This window comes from Carcharodon carcharias, chromosome 9 (assembly GCF_017639515.1).
Source record: "Carcharodon carcharias isolate sCarCar2 chromosome 9, sCarCar2.pri, whole genome shotgun sequence".
Taxonomy (NCBI): Eukaryota; Metazoa; Chordata; class Chondrichthyes; order Lamniformes; family Lamnidae; genus Carcharodon; species Carcharodon carcharias.
Genome location: NC_054475.1, coordinates 6,541,470 through 6,563,244, shown reverse-complemented (window position 1 = coordinate 6,563,244; position 21,775 = coordinate 6,541,470). Strand labels below are relative to the sequence as shown.

The window sequence follows — 21,775 nt, the reverse complement described above, 5'->3', positions numbered from 1 at the left end:
ATGAAAGTGTCTTATTATTAGAAGATTTAAAGTTCAAAACACATAGTGATAGAATGAAAATTCATTTAAAGAGGAATATATGTATAAAGGATTAGGAGAGCGATTCACTAAAGCCTCCAGTCTGTAAGCCTCAAGCCACTATCTGCAAAGACCCAGAGATGAAAGAAACTCAATTTGAATGTGACTGTCCAGAGTGTGCTTTGCCCGGGGTCTGTTTCAATCCATGTGTTTTACTGATGCCTTAACAGAGGTATAACTTGGAGTCAGATTAATTAGGGGATTTTCGTAGACATTATAGTAGTAATTTTGTCAGCATATGCATGTGCCCACAATCTTTCTTATGTTAATAAATGTTTAATTTAGTTTTATAAAAACCTGTTGAGACTCGGTGGTCTTATTACTACTGAATTTAAAGCCTGCATCTTCAATCATACAAATTGCAATAGTTAGTTATGACAGTTGGTTCAAGTTTCCGTCCCGGTTTTGAACCACTCAGCATTTACCATTGGATGCATCCTAAAAAGAAGTATTGGTTTCCAATGAATGAATCTTTCTGGTTGCTTTTTGTTACAGAATTTCTTAGTCTTTACACAAGAAATCCAGTTGTGTAGACACTAAGGCAGCAAACAGAGAAATTATTGTCAAGATGTAGATGTACAATTTGAAGTTCGCAGCCATCATTTTGCTTTTTGATTGCTCCACTAATTTAATGGTTAAAATTATTTGATGAGAAAATCAATTTTTATTCTGTAGAATTATTAAATGAAATTCAAAGCTCAACAAATAATGAATATTTTGTCAGGATGAAAAATTCCATCAATGTAGATGTAACCCCGGAATCTTCATTTTCCCTCTTAGGTCAAGCTCTGAGGATCTGATTCCTTGAGTGTCTGGAACAGAAAATCACCAGATTAATTGAGACTGAGAATGAAGCATTATTTTACATGTGAACAGAATTCTGGCTATGCCAGCAAATCGAGGCAAAGCTTGTGATGAACTGGAGCTGTGGCAACATCACACTCCTCACCCATTGCATGTGTGCTGGGAAAAGTTATCAGTTGTGCCCCTCTTGAAGAGATGTAACACGATTTTCTCATGGGTAACTAATGCTCCCCTGCAGCTGGTGTTATGGGCAGAAATAGATTGCTGTGGCTACTTCATTAAATATATTTTATACAGTGCAGTTGCTGCTTCCAGTAAAAATTCTCTTTATCTCGGTCTCCTGTTGCAGTCTGCATAATTTTAAGTCTCCTTGTGTTCTTGTTGAAAAACAATCATCCCTGGTGCTCTGTTAGTTTCTGCCTTCTCCATTTCCCCTTTCCTTTACATTTATTGACTGTTTTGTAAGATTAGATTAAAATATGGAATTGTTCTATTATGGATGGGTTACATAGGAACATGTTAACAGGGACAATTGAAGGGAAGTTTAAAACATCTAAAGGAAATGAGAGAGCAGAGGTTCTGGGCAGTGAAGAGGCGAATGGTAATCAAAGTATGATGAGAAGGGGCAGAACAAGGAGCAGAAGAGTGCAGCAGAAATGAGAACCAGAATAACCAATAATGGTAAAAAATCCAAGCTTAAGGCTTGTTATCTGAATGCACACAGATGAGTTGACCGCACAAATAGAAATATATGGATATGACTTGATAGCCATGACAGAGACATAGTTGCAGGTTGACCAAGACTGGGAATTCAATATTCAAGGGTATTCGACAATCTGAAAAAATGGCAAAAAGGAGAAGGAGGTGGGGTAGCTTTGTTAATAAAGGAAGGTATTAGTGCAGTGGTGATATAGCTGGCATAGATCGTGATGTGGAATCAATTTGGGTAGAAATAAGAAATAGTAAGGGGAATAAACCATGGGTGGGACTCATCTATAGGCCTCCAAAAAGTTGGCTCACTCTAGGACAAAGCATACATTGGGAAATAATATAGGCATGTAAGAAGGGTGCTACAATTGTCATGGGTTATTTTAATCTGCATATTGACTGGAGTAATCAGAAAGGCAGGGGTAATTTGGAAGATGAATTTGTAGAGTGCACCAAGGAGAGTTTCTTTGAGCAATATGTTGCATAACCTACTCGGGAACAGGCTATTTTGCATCTAGCAATGCGTAATGAGGTAGGATTCATAAGAGATCATGTAGTTAAGGATCCTCTAGGGGGTAGCGATCACAACATGATAGAATTTGAAATTCAGTTTGTGGGTAAACAACTCGGCTCTCAAACCAGTGTCCTCAACTTAAATAAGGGCAATTACAGAGTTATGAAGGAAGAGTTGTCAAAAACAGGCTGGGAAAATAGACCAAGAGGGTGTCAGTGGCAAACATTTAAGCAAATATTTCATAACGCTCAGAAAAAATTTAACCCGGTCAAAAGGAAGGACTTGATGAGAAGGGTGAACCACCCATGGTTAACGAAGGCAGTCAAAGAGTGTATCCAATCAACAACTAAGGCATACAAAGTGGCAAAAACTAATGGTAGGCTTGAGGATTGGAACTTTTTTAGGAACCAGCAGCGGATGACTAAAAAACTAACAAAGAGGAAGAAAGTTGATTATGAGAGGAAATTGGCAAGAGATATACAAACAAATAGCAAGAGCTTCCACAAGTATATAAAAGGAAAGGGATTAGCTAAAGTGAGCGTGGGATCCTTGGAGGATGCAACTGGAGAACTGACAATGGGGAACAGGTTAAAGGTAGATAATTTAAATCAATATTTTGCATCGGTCTTCACAGTGGAGGACGCTATAAATATTCCAAAGGTATCAGATAAGCAAGGAACCAATGGGAGGAAAGATCTTGTTACAGTCTCTATCAGGAGGGGCAAAGCATTTGAGAAACTGATGGAACTAAAGGCAAACAAGTCACCAGGACCTGATGGCCTGCATCCAAGGGTTTAAAAGGAAGTGGCTGCAGAGATAGTGGAGGCATTGGCTGAAATATTCCGGAGCTCAGTTGATTTCTGGAAGGTCCCAGTGAATTGGAAAACCGCCAATGTGATGCCCCTGTTCAAGATGGGAGGGAGACAAAAGGCAGGAAACTATCTATCTATCTACTGGGTGACAAGGGCTATCCCCTCAGAAGGTGGCTCATGACGCCTCTCCACCATCCAAGAACAGAAGCTGAGTAGCGCTACAATAGGTGCCACGGCACCACAAGGGCTGTGATGGAGAGAGCCATCGATCTTCTCAAGATGTGATTCCGATGCCTGGACCGCTCTGGGGGTGCACTCCAGGACCCCCCAGTTTGTATATCGCTGATAGTGGTTGCATGCTGTGCTCTCCACAACCTTGCTCTGGAAAGGGGGGATGTAGCAGATGATGAAGACATTGACACAGTGTCTGCAGCTACACATGATAAATCCAAATGTGATTCCAAGGATGAGCATGCACAGGGAAATGGTGAGGGGGTAGACGCTGATCTGGGACTACTCCAGGGAGGGAGGGACACCCGGAATTCTTTAATCCAATGAACCTTCAGTTAACACAACACCAGATGGATAACTAAGCAAGCCTGGGCTGCCACTCCGATACTCGACACCTAAGTGTAAATTCTGCTCGGGCATCAGCGCTAATAAAGAGCCTTGTAAATAAAGCTGAATGTCCAAAAAATCACTCATTACACTTTTCTCAACCATACACATGCAGAAGAAACAAGGCACCCTCAGCCATGGTCACACATCTGCATTTAATGTGTGAAGCAAAAGAACTTATTACGAAGAGAAAACAATAGTGTTAACAATTGAAGAGACCTCATCTCAGGTCAATACAAAAGCATCAATGAAAAACCCCTGCTGTCCTCCAACTGCTGTCTCCATGGGCACTCTCTGTCTCTGCCAGCTCCTCCAGCGACTGTGAAGTGCCCTCACCGTTGTGCCCCAGGACACTGGCCGTTGCTCTAATCCCCGTCGAGGTGCTAGTATCTGTGCTGGTGCCTGCCTCGTAGAAATGGTGTTACGCTGGTGAGACTTCAGGCCCCTCAGGTGAGAGGGGGGCCTCTGCTGCTCCTCCTCCCGGCCCTGCTCTGATGATGCTGAAAGGAAGAACAAAGACAGTGGATCACTTAGCGGGGAGACAATGACAAAGTTCATCCCCGTCCCCAAGATTATTATGCGCCCATCCTTCCATAACCAACGGTCCAGCAATGTTGCTAAATTAACTAATTTAACATTCAGCAGTGCTCTGGCTGTTGGGAGGACAATGCTGACCTCACTGTTGGGCATAAATACCTGGCCGTGCCACCCCAGCCTCACCGACACCAGCGGACCTGGGTGCATGGCGCCTCTCCAGATCCAGGGCCTCCTGCTCGAGGCAGCTTAGTATGGTGAGCTGGGCCTGGCCACCTCCAGTCCTCACACACTCGGCCGCGTTATGAACATTCTTCTCCTGAAAATGAGAGAAGACCATTGATTTGTGCAAATTGCACATGGACTCTGTCCACGCTAGGCCCACCCCAACCAGAGTGGGACATCTCATTGCTCCAGTGCCCCCTCACCCCGCTGCTGCCGAACACTCACACAAAGATGCAAGGCCTGTTCCCCACCCCCACACCACCTCCCCTTGGCCACATGCTGCCTACATCACATTAGGCACCACACGGTATATCCTTCCAAAGCAAGGATGAGCAAGCACGTGGAGCGCAGAGGGCAGCAGATGGTTCGTTGCCACGTCACCTTGAATCTCCCCTCCCACCATCTCATCACCCTGACTAGGACATGACCTGGAGGTCTAACACAGCGCCTAGGTACAGCTCCTCCAGGTTGCCCCAAACCAGTCATGTGGGACTCAGTGTAACACATGCTGCGGGGGCAAGACCCATCTCCTCATCACCCTCTCAGGCTGACCTCAGCATGGACAATATCTGCTGGCCCACCCAGCTAAGGACACATGCCGTCAATGATTCAATGCTGTCACGACATTCGGACTTGAGGGGGTGTGGGTGGAGGGGGGAGCAGCAAGGTGTTGGGGGGAGTAAGCCGACCTGCTGGGTTAAGTGCCCAATGCCAACTTGTCCACACCCTGCCAGAGCGCAACAAATTTTTGAAGCATTTGTGACACTGGATGCAGGTGCACCGCACCACACCGTGGGAGATCACCACCTCCGCCACCTCCTCCCAGGCACGTTTGGTCATGTGGGGAAGCCTCCTCCTCCCATCCTGGGGGACAAACACCTCCAGACGTGCTGCCACCTCCTCGTGGAGGGCAGCAAGGCAGGCATCAGAAACACGAGGGGCACACTGGCCCCCCACAGCCTCCAGCCTGGCCTGTCCCGCTGGACTACCCTCCAGCCTGGTCTGACTCACTGCCCTACCCTCCAGCCTGGCCTGTCCCGCTGGAACCTCTCTGCTGTGGCCTTGCACTGGCCATTGTGAGCAGCTGGAACAGGCTGCCAGGCCTTCATTTAAACAGGCCGCTGGGTCACCATTGGACCCGGTTGTCTGTGGACAGCGATGGGGTCAGCACCAGCCCATGCTCGTTCCCGCTCTACGCCACCCCTACCCCCGCCAAGCGGAAAATTCAGACCATAGACTTTCAATACTTTTTAAATCATTGACAATAATCTGGATAAAAGTAAGTGCACTGCATGTGATAGAAATATGAATGGAAAACAGAAGATTCTGGAAACATTCAGCAGATCAGTTGGGATCTGTGGGGTGAGTGGACCTGCTTCGCTTCGTGTGTGGACTAGAATTCTGAAGAATTGTCTGCACCCAAACCATGAACGTGTTTATTTTCACCACAGCTGCGGACATACCTGCTGTCCATTTCCAACTGTCCCTCTTTCTGTTTGACATTTAGTTGTCGTTTTCTCTTTATCACCATTGGAACTTCAAAGACCCGATTCCTGAGTGTTTACATCGGACTACAATTTCTGCTACTTGTTGTCGACAGCTCAGGCTAATCATATGGAAATGGGACCAGAGCTGCAAGATGTCTCTCATTAGTGAAACCAAGGGATGTGCAGATATATCACGCTAATTCTTCCTTTTCATCAGCCCAAATACAACTACTCTGTCAGTGTAGACAGCAGCAAGGTAAGTTTGACAAGTACAACTCCTCACAAACTGTGAGATTACCTTAGCGGTAAAGTAATCAAGGTGAATAAGGCAAAAAACACCATCTGAGCGGCAACACAATGGAAAAGCTCACTCATTGCTTGTATTTTCCAACAGAAAAATGCACCCTCATTAAGAAGCTAATACAACAGCATGATATAAACCCAGCCACCATTTCCATTCTGATAAGCTACTTTCCAAATTAATGAACAACTTTCAATCCTTTGGCCAATCGTATCTCTCACATATGGAAGCAGTGCCAATCCATGAGAACATTGTACCTTTCAGGATTTTCGGGATCTGAAGGTGTGGTTCGAACTGTAGTGGAAATTATATCTGTACTTGTCAAATGTGTAGTTGGTGATGCTATTGTTGAAAATTCAGAACAATACTCAGGTCCTGTTGAAACAAGGAATTAACATTCAGATTCAGCTCATTTTCACTTGTAGTCAACTGAGAGAGCATCACTGTCAAATGGAACCTCATTAATTGAGGAAAAGCCTGGCTGGTAGAATTGAATTCTGTGTAATTTACTCCTCTCTGGTCACAAGTGGAGAGGTTGCTGATACCTGGTGGTGATCTATCTTTACTGGTAATTCCACGTTCTCTCCTATATCTGAGAGTTGGTGGGCCAGTTAAGGGCTCAGGTTGGTGGACTACAATCCAGCGATACACTTTCTTGACATGAATTTCATGTGAACACATTAAACAGTCACATCCTAATACTGGCAATGGTCACTTTCTGCACTTTGGGTCAGTTTTCTGAGCTTGCAGTCAAGATGGGAATCTTCACCCACTGACCATGAATGTCTCAAATCTGAAAGTGATTTTCTGAACATTTAATTATAATGACCCACCTTGCTGCTGGGACTGGCTCCTCCCTCCCCCTTTCCCCCTCCAGTTTGCTCTCAGATAACTGGTTCAGATGTATTTTAATAAATTGTTTGTTTCAAAAGTTAAGAAACAGGTTGTGTTGATTCATCACCTTTCACAACCTTGGGATATCCCAAAGTGCTTCAGAGCCAAATAAGTAACTTATTAAAGTAAAGCCACAGTTTTCATATCAGGAAACGTGGAAGTTAAATCGTACACAGCAAAGCCCCACAAACATCAATAAAACATTCACTCGATGATCTGTTTTGTAGTGACAGTAGCAGGATCAAAAGACCAACTGGCCTGCTCCTGCTCCCTATTTTTGTGTATTGGTTGAGGAATAAAGGCTTCAAGGACACCAGGAGAACTTCCCTATTCTGTGAATAATACCCTAGAATTGTTTACATCTACCTAAGGGGGATGTGGATCCTCAGTTCCATACCTCATCTACACAGCAGCACCACCACCAGTATAGCACTACCTCAGTGCTGGACAGTGGTATCAGCCTGAATTTTAACTCTTAAGGGGAACTTGAACCTACAAAAGACTGGCATCAAAGGTCAGAGTGCGACTGAGTCCCTGCTGACAACTCCAGTACAAATACAGTTTACAGGTGTAATTTCTACCTGCTGCTCACAGTCTTTGGTCTGAGGCTTGTGACAGTGGGATTTTATGGTCCTGCTGGAGTGCATGGAGTTTAGAATGCCTCGCTGCATTTTACAGCCCAGTCCCTGCCGTAGTGGGGGTGTAAAATTCCACCTTTCTTCCCTGAAAACTGAGGCAAGAGACCACATGACCAGAGTCAATATATTTACATATGTAAATTCCTGTCTCCTGCTGCTCAGGTGAAAATGCGATTCTCTTTGTTTTCTGCCCATGTTGGTGTTTCTCGGTGAACATGCTGCACCCACTCTGCAGAAAATTGAACCGCTACATTCAAATAGGCTAAAGTCCTCCTTATTTCAGAACCAGGGTAATTGTTTTATGGGGAGCGAATAAATTTTTTATATAGGATAATTTGAGATTTTGACTGGAATGATGGAATTTTACAACACAGGGGAGGGAATTCAGCCCATCGCTCGAATGCTGGCTCTCTGAATGACCTCCTCATTTAATTCCATTTCACACACCCTCATACATTTGTTTCCCTTGTAAAATCTAGTTTAAATTTGGTTGTAAACTTATTTCAGTTGGGTATTCCATGTCCTAAAAACAGTTTGCATCAATAAAATTCTCCAAATTTCTCCCTTTGTCCTTTTAGTGATAATTTTAAAATTAATGCTCTCTTGTTGCTGACTCACTGACTGGTAGAAATAGTTAGAGTTACCTGATCAAAATTTCTAACAATTTCCAAGGCCTCCAGCTGGTCATTCACCTCAGTTGTGATGATACTTTTCTCATGACTAAAACCTCTCATCCAAGGTTTCATTTTAATTCAATTCTTCTCTATTCTATCAGTGACATCCTGCCCAAACTAGGACACAACAGTTGGAGGTTGCATTTCACAATTCCATCTGCTGGAAATAGACAAATTGCTTTATGAAAGCTCTGTCAATCAAATGCTATTTTGATTTGGTGGGTTTGTTGGAGATTCTGCAATATTTTTGCATGTTTTGGGGATATTTTATGATCCTGTCCATTTTTCATGAAAAATGCAACTTAGTGACCTTGTTCAGAATGTTTGAGGAACCAGAGAGAGTGAATTTGGCCAGTTGCAATTTCTCAGATTGACTGAAGGAACTGAACCAGTGACCAGTTTGGATAGACATGAATTTTAAAAATTCATTTGCCACATTGTTTGTCTAAAGTAACACTCACCAATGTTTCCAATTTGTATCACATAACTGCAGTTTTTCCTTGTTATATTGATCTTTGATACGTTAACCATTTCACTGGATTTTTCTCCCTGATTATTTGAGGCTGTGCAGTAATATTGATGATGTTGCTGTTTGAATGATTGACAATGTAGATCCAATTTATTGGTGTCAGAGATCTTTGAATCTTCAGACAGGGTCTTTTCATACCATGTGTACTGAATGGGAAGGGATCCCTGGACAGACTCACAGGAGACGGACACTGAACCCCCAGAACATGAGATATTTGCTGATGATGAAAAGTAAAGCACAGGAACAGACATGGGTTCTGTTGGAAAGAAAGAAACATTCAGATACTGAACATTTAATAATCAAATACTCTTCAAACTTTGCACTTCATCTCAGCCAGGCTCTGCCATGTTGGAATCTCACCAACACATCTACCACTCTATGGGGTGGATGTTAAATTTGGGTTTGGGAACTGGACATGGGAGAAATTGGTGGGAATTTGTCCTCGGAGCACAGCAACGAGGAGGGAGTCAGGGTAACTTTGCTGCTTGGGGCAGGATTGTCCAATCATGGGGAGGAAGAAATTGCATAAAACATTTGCCTGGGCGTGGGGGTGAAGGTTTCGTGTGTCTCCTGGATCACAAGCTGTGCTGTAGAAGGTTCTGGATCCAGCAAATCCCATCATGCTTCAGCTAGATGCAGGATGGGGGAGGGGAATTAAATTTCCCTCTTTTGTCAAGGGATCAGCCAGAGAAAAGTGACACTTTCACCAACATTTTTAATGAGGTTTGGCAGGTCTTCACTGCTTTCACTGTCACAAACTGTACTCTGAAACAACACAGGTCACAGTTTGCCTGCTGATTGAAAAGTGTCTCTTTGAAATGCTAACTGTTTATGAGCTTGTTTCTCAGCACATTGTTACTCACAGGGCCCAGATCACTGAAAAATTAACTGGGGGTCCAGAACATGGAAAAGGGATTCGGACATGCAGCCCCTTCAGCCTGTTCCACAATTCAATTAAATCACAACTGACCAGTATCTTATGTCCATTTACCTACCTGGGTCCCACAACCCGAATATTGCTACCAGATAAAATCTGTCAATCAGTTTTGAAATTTTCAATTAGGTTCAAGAGCTTTTTTGAGGAGAGTGTTCCTGATTTCCACTATACTTTCCGTGAAGAGGTGCTTCCTGACATCCCTGACGAGCATATCTCCAGATTTAAGGTTATGGTTCCATGACTTGGACTGCCTCATCAGTGGATAGGGTCAAAAGTCAACAGTAAGAAGTGGTTTTGATATGTTAATGAACAAAAAAGAACTTCAACAGATTTGTTCATGAAGCAATAACAGGAATAGTTTGAATTGAGTTTTTTAGTTCAAAGGGAGCTTTATGCAGGTTGTAAAAAGGTGTAAGAAACTGACATAAAGATAGGGTAAGTTTGTTTTTACAGGTCTAAGAGGTAAAGTAAAGATTGATTTAATCAATCCTGGGAAAAAACTATTTCAGTACATACTGGTTGCAACAAAGAGAGATGAAAGAGAAGAAACACATTTAAAGGAATACTGAAGCCTATGTGAGGGGGTAGCTGCTTTGTTCTCCCAGAACACAGCAGGATGGTTGGCCAGATCTCCCTGAAGACAGCAGGGTAGCTGGTCAGAACTCCCAGGAGACAGTGTGTACAAGTCCCAGACCTGAAGACATCTGTTTAATGCTTCCACTGCATACAATTAAACACAGTTAATAAAGGATTTGAAGGTGACCTTCTCTCTTTTTAAATAAAATTTTCAGTTAATATGGAGGAATCCATCCACCTTCACTCTCAGGTGATAGCGCCAGCATGTCAATGCACCAAGGTCAACACTGGTAGGATGGCAGCTGCCATGGAGACGTTGGTCCAGAGCACCGTTCCTACACTGCTGTGGGGCTGAACTCCATTGCTGATGTATAGTTGGCTCCTGACAGTGTGTATGTGAGAGGGGTGCGGGCAGCTCGATCTCACTCCAGCTACCCCTGCTCCTCAAGAATTCAGCCAAGAACCCTTGGGTACCCGTAGCGAGAAGGATCAACATGTGTACCCTCCGGGGCCATTCATCCTGGTGACTCCCCTCTTACTGTGACCTTGACAGCTCCAAGTCCACAGGCCAAGGAGGGTGCTAATGCCACACAGCAGGACCTCAAAAGGAAGCCAGGGCCCTCCAGGCCTCAGGCCTCCAGAGGACGCCCGCCAAAGTTATCACAGACAGAGCATAGCAGTCAGCAGACTGTCTTTACCTCCACTGTGGATGTCTGCGCAGCAGCAAGATGTAGCGGTTAGGAAAGTTGAGAAGATGTCGCTCTTTTAAAGTCAACCAAATAAACGAAATTAACAAAATGAGGGATAAAATAAAACGCAGCCCCTAAGTGAGGGTCACTGCAAAACCAAAGACAGGATTTAAAGGAAACTTACAACATCAAACCAAAATGTGATTAAGAGGCTGGATAAAGCACCCCAACCCCCGTGGTCACCCAACGAGCACAGAAGGTCTCGACGGTGCCGGCAGACAACGCGTGGTTGAGGAGATGTAGTTTCACGTCCTGGGCACGGGCATTAATCACTTGTACATACTGTTCATTATTGTCAATAAACTCCAAAGAATGTCTCCCTGCCTATCGCTCCTTGTTTTGATGAGCAATGTTCATGTCACTCACATGTGAACACTTTCTGTACAAGATAAAGGCAGGTGTCTCAGTCCAGGGCCTCTACCCTGTGCTTTGTGCAGCCTTCAGACCAAAGTGACGGCCTGGATTTCACCAACTTGGGTTGATTCAGGAGCCCTTTAAAAATGGCGGGTGTGTCCTAATTCTGGGATTCCCAACTACTTTCCAGGGTTGTGTGATTTTGGGAGCAGCTTTAAAGGATACAGGCTGGCTCATTCAAAAGCCACACCCAGAACACCCCAACCTGGAAAAACTCAGCAGGTCTGGCAGCATTGGCGGAGAAAAGCACACTTGACGTTTCGAGTCCTTATGACCCTTCAAGTGAACGAAGTAAAAATAGGAGAGGGGTGAAATATAAGCTGGTCTAATGGGTCGGGGGGCGGAGGGGTGGTGGAGAGAGATGTTGAGGGTGGTTGCTGGGACAAGCAAGCAGTGATAGGAGGCGTTAACCAAAAAATGTCACAGGCAAAAGAACAAAGAGGTGTTGAATGTGCTGATATTATCTATAAGAATATGCTAATTAAAAATGGATAGCAGGACAATCAAGGTACAGATAGCTCTAGTGGAGGATGGGGTGAAATAAGACTAAAAGGGCTTAAAGGTTATAGATAAATGATCGGTGGAATACATTAAAAATAATGGAAATAGGTGGGGAAAGAAAAATCTATATAAAGTATTGGAAAAAAGAAAAAGGATGGGGAAGAAACGGAAAGGGGGTGGGGATGGAGGAGGGAGTTTATGATCTAAAATTGTTGAACTTAATATTCAGTCCCAAAGGCTCTAAAGTGCCTAGTCGCAAAATGAGGTGCTGTTTCTCCAGTTTGCGTTTAGCTTCACTGGAACAATGCAGCAAGCTTCCCAGAAACAAGATAGGGTCCCCCTTGTCCTCACTTATCACCCCACCAGCCTCCGCATTAAAGGATCATTCTCCGCCATTTCTGCCAACTCCAGCATGAGGCCACCATGTACATTGCTTGTCCTGCTATCCATCCTTAATTAGCACATTCTTTTGGATAATATCGCCACCTTCAACACCTCTTTCTTCATTTGTCTGTGACATCTTTTGGTTATCTCCTGCTATCACTGCTTGCTTGTCCAACAACCACCCCCCTTCTCTCTCCACCCTCCCCCACCCCCCACCACCTCATAGACCAGCTTATATTTCACCCCTCTCCTATTTTTACTTAGTTCTATTGATGGGTCTTGAGGACTCAAAACATCAAACTGTGCTCTTTCCGCTGATGCTGCCAGACCTGCTGAGTTTTTCCAGGTATTTCTGTTTCTATTTTTGTTTTGAATTTCCAGCATTCGCAGTTTTTTGCTTTTATCCGTGTTTAATTGACTGCCACTTCTCTTCAAGACATGCCTACCTTGAAGAAGTTTTGTACTACTCTCCGTCAGGATTTTCATATCTCTCTTTTGCCTTATTCACCTTCATTGCTTTCCATTTCTCTCCTGGTGTTTGACAAGGTGTTTACTAAAACCCGCTTTCACAGCCATATCTCCTTTCTCAGTGACTGTCTCCGTCTCCGACTTACCCACGTGGATTTCAACTGAAATTCCATCGAATTCGAACCCACCCAGGATTACAGGTATCTCCGGGACGTACAACATTCCTCGGATTACTGTTCCCGTTGCATTCTGAGATCCACACTCAGTGCCATGTGCCACCATATGAATACATTCTACCTCTCCCTCCAGCAGCATCGCCATACTCTATTCCAAAGCTGCGCGTGCTCCCAGTTTCATTCTATTCTTCGTCTCATCCGACGCCTCAACAAGAAACTTTTTCTCTTTCTCTCAAGTGCTAAGGAACGCAAGCTCCAACAACTCAGCGACACCAACACCCATCTAGGACCCTCCACCCCTGCCTGTCCCTCCGTCCCCACCCCATCTTCCAATCCCAGCCCCGGCCGGGTATTCACTATACACCCTGACCTTCCCCTCTCCGATGCTGAACGTTCAGTGCTCAGCAAAGGACTCAGTTTCATACCCCTACGCCCTCATCTCAATGAATTTCGGGCTCGGCACAATGCTGAACTCTTCTTCCGCCGTCTTCCTCTCCGAGCTCACATCTTTGGGCAGGAGTCCTCTCCCCATTCAACGGATCCTTTTACCCGTCTCCAATATTCTCCCTCCACCTGGACCCCTCCCTCTGGATTCTTACCTGCTCTTGATCTTTTCATTTAGAACTGTCGGCGTGACATTAGTCGTCTCAATTTCTCTGCTCCTCTCACCCATTTTAACCTGTCTCTCTCTGAACATAATGCACTCCATTCTCTCAGGTCTAACCCCAACATTGTCATCAAACCCGCTGACAAGGGTGGTGCAGTTGTTGTCTGGCGCACTGACCTCTACCTTGTGGAGGCTGAGCATCAACTCGCAGACACTTCCTCCTACCTCCCCCTGGACCATGACCCCACCATTGAACATCAAGCCTTTGTTTCCAGGACTGTCACTGACCTCATCTCCTCTGGAGATCTTCCTCCCACAGCTTACAACCTCATAGTCGCGCAACCTTGGACGGCCCGCTTCTACCTCCTACCCAAAATCCACAAACAGGACTGTCCCGGCAGACTGATCGTGTCAGCCTGTTCCTGCCCCACAGAACTCATTTCTCGTTATCTTGACTCCCTTCTCTCTCCCCTTGTCCAGTCCCTTCCCACCTACATCCGTGATTCCTCTGACACCTTACGTCACATCAACAATTTCCAGTTCCCTGGCCCCAACTGCCATCTCTATCCCCTTTCCGTTTCTTCCCCCACCTTTTTGTTTTTTCCAATAATTTATATAGATTTTTCTTTTCACACCTATTTCCATTATTGTTAAATGTATTTCCATCCATTGTTTATCTCTACCTTTTAGCCTTTTTAGTATTCCTTCACCCCACTCCAACCCCACTAGGTCTATCTGTACCTTGTTTGTCCTGCTTTCTACCCTTAATTAGCACATTCCTTTAGATAATATCACCACCTTCAACACCTCTTTGTCCTTTTGTCTGTGACATCTTTTTGTTACCTCCTCCTATTACTGGCTTCTTGTCCCAACAACGCACCCACCCTCCTCTTAAACCAGCTTATATTTCACCCCTTTCCTATTGTTACTTAGTTCTGTTGAAGGGTCATGAGGACTCGAAATATCAACTGTGCTCTTCTCCGCCGATGCTGCCAGACCTGCTGACTTTTTCCACGTATTTCTATTTCTGTCTTTGGTTTGGATTTCTAGCATCCGCAATTCTTTGCTTTTATCGCAATATTTATCTTTGTTTCGCATTTCAGCATACAATTGTTTTGTGATTTACTGCACTCCGTTCTCTCAGATCCAACCCCAACATTGTCATCAAACCCGCTGACAAGGGTAGTGATGTTGTTGTCTGGCGCACTGACATCTAACTCGCAGAGGCTGAGCATCAACTCGCGGACACTTCCTCCTACCCCTCCCTGGACCATGACCAAACCCCTGAACTTCAAGCCATTGTTTCCAGGACTGTCACTGACCTCATCCCCTCTGGAGATCTTCCTCCCACAGCTTCCAACCTGATAGTCGCCCAACCTCGGACGGCCCGCTTCTACTTCCTACCCAAAATCCACAAACAGGACTGACCCAGCAGACCGATCGTGTCAGCCTCTTCCTGCCCCACGGAACTCATTTCTCATTATCTTGACTCCTTTCTCTCTCCCCTTGTCCAGTCCCTTCCCACCTACGTCCGTGATTCCTCTGACACCTTACGTCACATCAACAATTTCCAGTTCCCTGCCTCCAACTGCTTCCTCTTCACCATGGACATCCAATCCCTCTAAACCTCCATCCCCCACCAGGATGGTCTGAGGGCCCTTAGCTTTTTCCTAGAACAGAGGCGTGAACAATCCCCAACCACCACTACTCTCCGTCTGGCTGAACTTGTTCTCACACTGAACAATTTCTCCTTTAACTCCTCTCACTTCCTCCAAATAAAAGGTGTGACTACGGGTACCCACATGAGCCCCTGTCTCTTTATGGGGTATATGGAACATTCCTTGTTCCAGTCCTACTCCAGCCCCCTCCCACAACTCTTTCTCCGGTACATTGATGATTACTTCGGTGCTGCTTCATGCTCTCGTTGGGACCTGGAAAAATTTATTAATTTTGCTTCCAATCTCCACCCCTCCATCATTTTCACATGGTCCATCTCTGATACTTCCCTTCCCTTCCTTGACCTCGCTGTCTCAATCTCTGGTGATAGACTGTCCACCAATATGCATTACAAGTCTACCAACTCCCACAGCTACCTCGAATACAGCTCCTCACACCCCGCTTCCTATAAGGACTCCATCCCATTCTCTCAGTTCCTTTGCCTCCGTCGCATCTGTTCCGATGATGCTACCTTCAAAAACAGTTCCTCTGACATGTCCTCCTTCTTCCTTAACCAAGGTTTTCCACCCACGGTCGTTTACAGGGCCCTCAACGGTGTCCGGCCCATCTCCAGCACATCCGCCCTCACGCCTTCTCCTCCCTCCCAGAACCATGATAGGCTCCCCCTTGTCCTCACTTATCACCCCACCAGCCTCCGCATTCAAAGGATCATCCTCCGCCATTTCCGCCAACTCCAGCGTGAAGCCACCACCAAACGCATCTTCCCTTCACCACTCCCCTGGTGGCATTCCATAGGGATTGTTCCCTCCAGGACATCCTGGTCCACTCCTCCATCACCCCCTACTCCTCAGCCCCCACCTATGGCACCTCCCCATGCCCACGCAAAAGATGCAACACCTGCCCCTTCACTTCCTCTCTCCTCACCGTCCAAGAGCCCAAACACTCCTTTCAAGTGAAGCAGCATTTCACTTGCATTTCCCCAACTTAGTCTACTGAATTCGTTGCTCCCAATGCAGCTTCCTTTACATTGGAAAGACCAAACGCAGACTGGCTGACCATTTTGTAGAACACCTTCGGTCTGTCTGCAAGCATCACCCAGACCTCCCTATCGCTTGCCTATTCAATAGTCCACCCTGCTCTCTTGCCCACATGTCTGTTCCTTGGTTTGCTGCAATGTTCCAGTGAAGCTCTACGCAAACTGGAAGAACAGCACCTCATCTTCCGACTAGGCACTTTACAGCCTTCAGGACTGAATATTGAGTTCAACGACTTTAGATCTTGAACTCCTTCCGCCATCCCCGCCCCCTTTCCATTTCTTCCCCATCCTTTTTCTTTTATCCAATAATTTATATAGATTTTTATTTTCCCACCTATTTCCATTATTTTTAATGTATTCCACTGATCATTTATCTATGCCTTTTATGCCCTTTTAGTCTTATTTCACCCCACCCCCACTAGACCTATCTGTCCCTTGCTGTCCTGCTATCCATTCTTAATTAGCACATTCTTTTAGATAATTTCACCACCTTCAACACCTCTTTGATCTATTGCCTGTGACATCTTTTGGTTATCTCCTCCTATCACTGCTTGCTTGTCCCAACAACCACCCTTCTCTCACCACCCGCACCCCCACCCCCTTGAACCAGCTTATATTTCACTCTTCTCCTCTTTTTACTTAGTTCTGTTGAAGGGTCATCAGGACTCGAAACATCAACTGTGCTCTTCTCCGCCCATGCTGCCAGACCTGCTGAGTTTTTCCAGGTATTTCTTATTTTTTGTTTTGGATTTCCATCATCCGCAGTTTTTGGTTTTTATTTTGGTTTTTAACTCTCCAACCTGGCTGCCTCCATTGTGGAGATAGACACGTCCTACTCCTCTGCAATTTTCATGGACTCGGGGCAGGTTTTGAATGAGTCATTGTCCAAAGACCCTCAGATGAGCTGTAAACACTGGTCTGCATGAGGGACCTTTTAACAGCTAAGTTCAAAAGGTCCATCTCATGCCCCCTATGTCAAGTCATACCCCCATCCATCCCGTTTGGACGTTTTGCTCCCTATGCCCCTTTACCCACGCCTTATACACACTCATGCTCCTGACTTCAAGCTGTACACTTCCACCCACCTCCAAGACCCCTCATGACAAATTTTCCCCTTACACCCACACCCTTTGTGGGCTGTGAGGGGTGAAGGGCCTTTGTGTTTTGTGTTTAGCTGTTACAAAGTCCAAGGGCATTAAGGAGGGGCCTTTTAAACAGCCTGTCTCCGCAGCCGGCAGCCACTGCGGCTGCCTCTGTATTTCTTCCTGGTGTGACTGGCCAGACTGCAGCCCGGGCACAGCTCCCAGAAATGGAAATCCCACCTTTGTGGGCACTTTCTTCCAAGGCCGAGCGGGGAATTTTCCGAATTCCCCCTACCCGCTTTGAGGCTGAATATCCAGACCAATGTCTCAACAATTAATAAAGAGGCTTCTTTTACCATCAAAACAACTTTTCAATTTCCGTTTAGTTCACTTGTAAAGTTCAACTCTGACATGTTGGACAGGCCATGAATTGGGTTTGGGTAACATGAGTCGGATTTCCCGACCTCAGCCCTTTACCTTTAAGACTCTGCATTGCTGTGGAGCCTAGGGATATCGGAGCTGTCATGTTTCCTCCCAGATAAAAAATTGAGCAGACATCTCAGTCGAGAATAACAAAGAAAATCAGTAAGAAATGTACCGTAAGATATTTGTAGCCACACAGCAAACATTTGATCGAGGAGGCCAGATTTTTCAATACCACAGCTGTACCATCCTGTATCTCTTGAGCGAAGATCCTCCATAGTAACAATAAATATTCCTTGTGACTTGTTATCTGTGACCGATATTCTTCCATTTCGCCAATTTGTCGATGCTACAACATTACACTGGCGACTCTTGCCAAGACACCAATATTTCATATGTGACTTGTACCACTGTGCATCATAGTGACATTCTATTGTGATCGCTCTTCCCACAACTCCTGTTACTCTGTCTTTTGCCCACAATGCACCTGAAACTGAGGAGACAACATTTCAGAAATTGAACAGGAAATAACTGTTTAATTCAAACAGATACATTTTAATGAGTTAAATTCCATCAAGTTTGTGATGAGAGTAAACTTTCAGATAGACACTTATCAGAGACTCACTCTGTTCCAAAGCACGTCACAGACAATGATATACTCCTGAGATATTTGGGGCATTTTCTTGACATATTGGCAGGGGCTGGTAGAGTGTGGGGAACCTGGAAATTGGGGTTCTGCCTCATACTGTGGGGTATAACCCCAGACTGCGTATGACATCATCAAAAGGTTCCACAGCCAGAAAACAGCCTGATTGACAGGCCTGATTTGCAGTCGGTTGGGGAGCAGTGTGGAGGGGGTCATAGGAGCCGACAGTTCCCTGCTCTAATCTGAGGTGGGTGGGGTGCGGGGGAGGGTTGGATCCTTGCAGGAGGGGGTGTTCAGATCTTGAATGAGTTAGGGACGTCCAAAGGTAGGATTTGAAGGCCTTGAAAGTTTGAGAGGTTGTGTGATAGGTGGCCTTGTAGGATGGATGGATTCCTGAGGTAGGGATTTGGATGCTTTGACTTGAATATTCATGAGACCAATGGCCTTGCTGGGAGAGAAACTCATGCTGTGGGGAAAGAGTTTGCACTAACATAAGAAAAGAGAGATTAAAAATAATTAAATGGCTAGAGAGAAGTGAAGGAAAGGAAAAAGATACAGGGAAAGTTACAGATGAAAAGGGAATGGAAAAGAGATCAGATCAGAAAGAGGAAGGATTGAAAAGAAGAAGATTGCCAAACAGACAGAAACATGATTCAGTTTCCTGTCCATAAGTACATCAAGTATTCTGCATAAAATTGATAAGCTAGAGGCACAAAATATTTTGCAGAAGTTAAAGTTGTGGCTTAGAGCAGATGGGGCTGGGAGTTTAACATTGTGTGTTATAAAATAGATTCATTGAAAATGATGGAGAGGTGGCAATACTGAGTGATGAGCAAAATCTAGTTTCTTAAAGTTAAAGAATGAACAAGAAAAGGCTACTTATGAGAAGAGTGATGTAGACCAACCATCTACCAGTGAGGAACAGTGTCACTGAGAGAGCCTCATAAAACAATATTTCATCAACTGTAATTTAAAAAACAGAAATATTTGCAAACTTGGGTCATGTTTGATTTGTGGGATTATTACGGTTGCAGTCTTCAGTGTCTTCTGGACATCAGATTATATTGAAAATTACCAATTAAAACGGGTTTTCATTTTCAAAATGTTGCTTGCACAGATTTCTGAAAATTAAAATCTCCTTTACTTATCATTCATAATTAAGAATGCAGTTCAGTTTATTTGTTAACTATTCACATGGTGTTATAGTAAATTCACAAGGTAATAAAATACGTCACAATTATTATTCATTTGGTTTTGCTGACTATGTTGTGCCTTTAGACTTAGGAGACTTCCCACATCTAGCGACGGATGCGGCAGACAAAGCACATGTTTACTTTTGCTTTCCAAAGCTTGTCTTCCCTGGAACAGGTCACTAACCTCTGGAGACAACAGAATGAGCGGCACCACTCCACATCAAGCATGTCGGACTGGGATTTCTCACCCTCTTCCCAGCAGCATTAGGTCTGTTGGAATATTTTCAGGTTGATAATCTACCTGCTGGGCTTGGTTAGAACATGCCTTCCATTCTCAACAAGAACAGAAGTGGGACTCAAAGACAGAGCTTCTGGCTCAGATACAGAGACACTATCCACTGTGCCCAAGAGCTCTTTTGTGCCTTTGCATGTCTCCAAATATCTAAACATCTGCTGTGTAACCAGTGCACAAGAGTTAAACCAACTCAGATTATCGGAATATCCAGCTCTGGCTGTCACTCACCGGGCAGAGAACAAATGAGGAGAATCAAAATCCACATCGTTGTATTCACAAAGATCAGGGCAGAACTTGTTTCCAGACAATCAGCTCTTGTTTCTCACATCGAAATAAGTGTCTAATATAAATGCTACAAGGAATTTAAATGAGGAAGAAGATAGCAGGAAGCCAGGTCATGAAGCCATATCAAGGCAGCTGATGAAATCTGACCCCTAAGAACTTGAACTTCTGTCAGTAATATTTAACAAAAGAACAAAACTAATTTTTATTGAAAAGATATAAAATCCTGAAAACAAGAATGTTAAAAAGTTAGAACATATGGATAATGGTGAGCTGAGCTGGTATTGATACTGAATTGTGAGGTGAGTTAGAACAGGAACCCCCTCCCAATTTCCACAAACCCCACAGGAACAGAAGTATTTTTTTCATTTCTGAAATTTAGTTGTCCAATTGAATACAGAGATTTCTTAATATTTTGGTTTTATTTGCTAATCTTTGTAGATCACCCATAAGCACCTGATTGATTTAAAAAGAATGGGGATATCCCACAAAATGATGTTCCACCTGTAGCCATTGTTGAACCTGTGGTTCCTGTTAAAATTGTACAGCCAAGGATAGTCATGCCCAATGTCTCTGTCAGAGTGGACGACACTGATCTGCCTGTGCCTACTGAGGTACCTGATGTTATTCCAGAGATTGTGGTTCCTGCCAAAGAATCAGAGGTGGTGAAGCTATGACATTCCACATGGATCAGGAAACCACTTGAAAGACTGAACTTACAATTAAATGACCTGTGTAAATATTTTAATGTCATGAGATAAACATCCTCGTAAATGCAAAATGTACAGAAAAGTTAAAGGGTGAGGAATGTAATAATTATAGTTTTGATAAACGTAGGACTGTAACATTGAGAATAATCCTTTGTTGTAAGAGAACATGATCTGTGTAAACCAACCAGTTTGCAGCATGGGGAAACTCCACGGGGAGTTGTCCTTTAGTTATAGAGTTAGATACACACATGCAGCAGCTGCTGCTGTCTTGTAATTAAAGTTCAATGTTTCCCCCCAGAAAAGTTGCCTGGAAAATCAACTCTATAACAATGGGCTAGAACTTACTGAAAATATAATGGGGTATGAACTACAAACACCTCATTTAATGTGAAAATCAATCAGCAACTTTTGGCGATGAAAAGAAAAGCCAATGAATCGTGAAATGCCACAAGTTACTGTTGATTTGTACCACTCCACCTCTGCCTTAAAAATATTCGAAGACTCTCCTTCACCACCTTTTCAGGAAGAGATTTCCAAAGACTCACGACCCTCTGAGTTAAAAAAAATCACCTAATCTCTGTTCTAAATGGGTGACCCCTCATTTTCCCACATGAGGAAACATCCTATCTACACTCACCCTGTCAAGTCCCCTCAGAAACTTATATATTTCAATCAATTCGCCTCTTACTCTTCTAAACTCCAGCAGATAGAAGCCTAGTCTGTCCAACCTTTCTTCATCAGACAATCCACCCATTCCTGGTATTAGCCTGGTAAACCTTCTCTGAACTGCTTCCAATGCATTT

At 44.4% G+C, this 21,775-nt stretch overlaps 2 protein-coding genes across 2 annotated transcripts in view; one reads left to right on the top strand and one right to left on the bottom strand.

The window, feature by feature from the left end:
- The window catches only part of LOC121282008, a 213,884-nt gene that overhangs the window by 145,348 nt on the left and 46,761 nt on the right, over positions 1–21,775 (top strand). The gene's annotated exons all lie outside the window — the stretch shown is intronic.
- On the bottom strand, positions 754–20,294 carry LOC121281728 (Fc receptor-like protein 6). Its single transcript, XM_041194636.1, has 5 exons — positions 20,209–20,294; positions 18,022–18,339; positions 8,749–9,072; positions 6,339–6,456; positions 754–890 (listed from the first exon to the last, which is right to left on the bottom strand). The coding sequence occupies exons 1-5, from the start codon at positions 20,243–20,245 to the stop codon at positions 860–862; spliced, it is 828 nt and encodes a 275-aa protein (XP_041050570.1). The 5' UTR covers positions 20,246–20,294; the 3' UTR covers positions 754–859.

Coding starts and splice junctions, on each gene's coding strand:
- LOC121281728 (XM_041194636.1), bottom strand. CDS start 20,245: ATGTGGATTTTGATTCTCCTCATTTGTTCTCTGCCCG. Junction 6,457..8,748: donor GATACAAATTGGAAACATTG/GTGAGTGTTACT, acceptor TTGTTTCAACAG/GACCTGAGTATTGTTCTGAA. Junction 891..6,338: donor GATCCCGAAAATCCTGAAAG/GTACAATGTTCT, acceptor TTTCTGTTCCAG/ACACTCAAGGAATCAGATCC.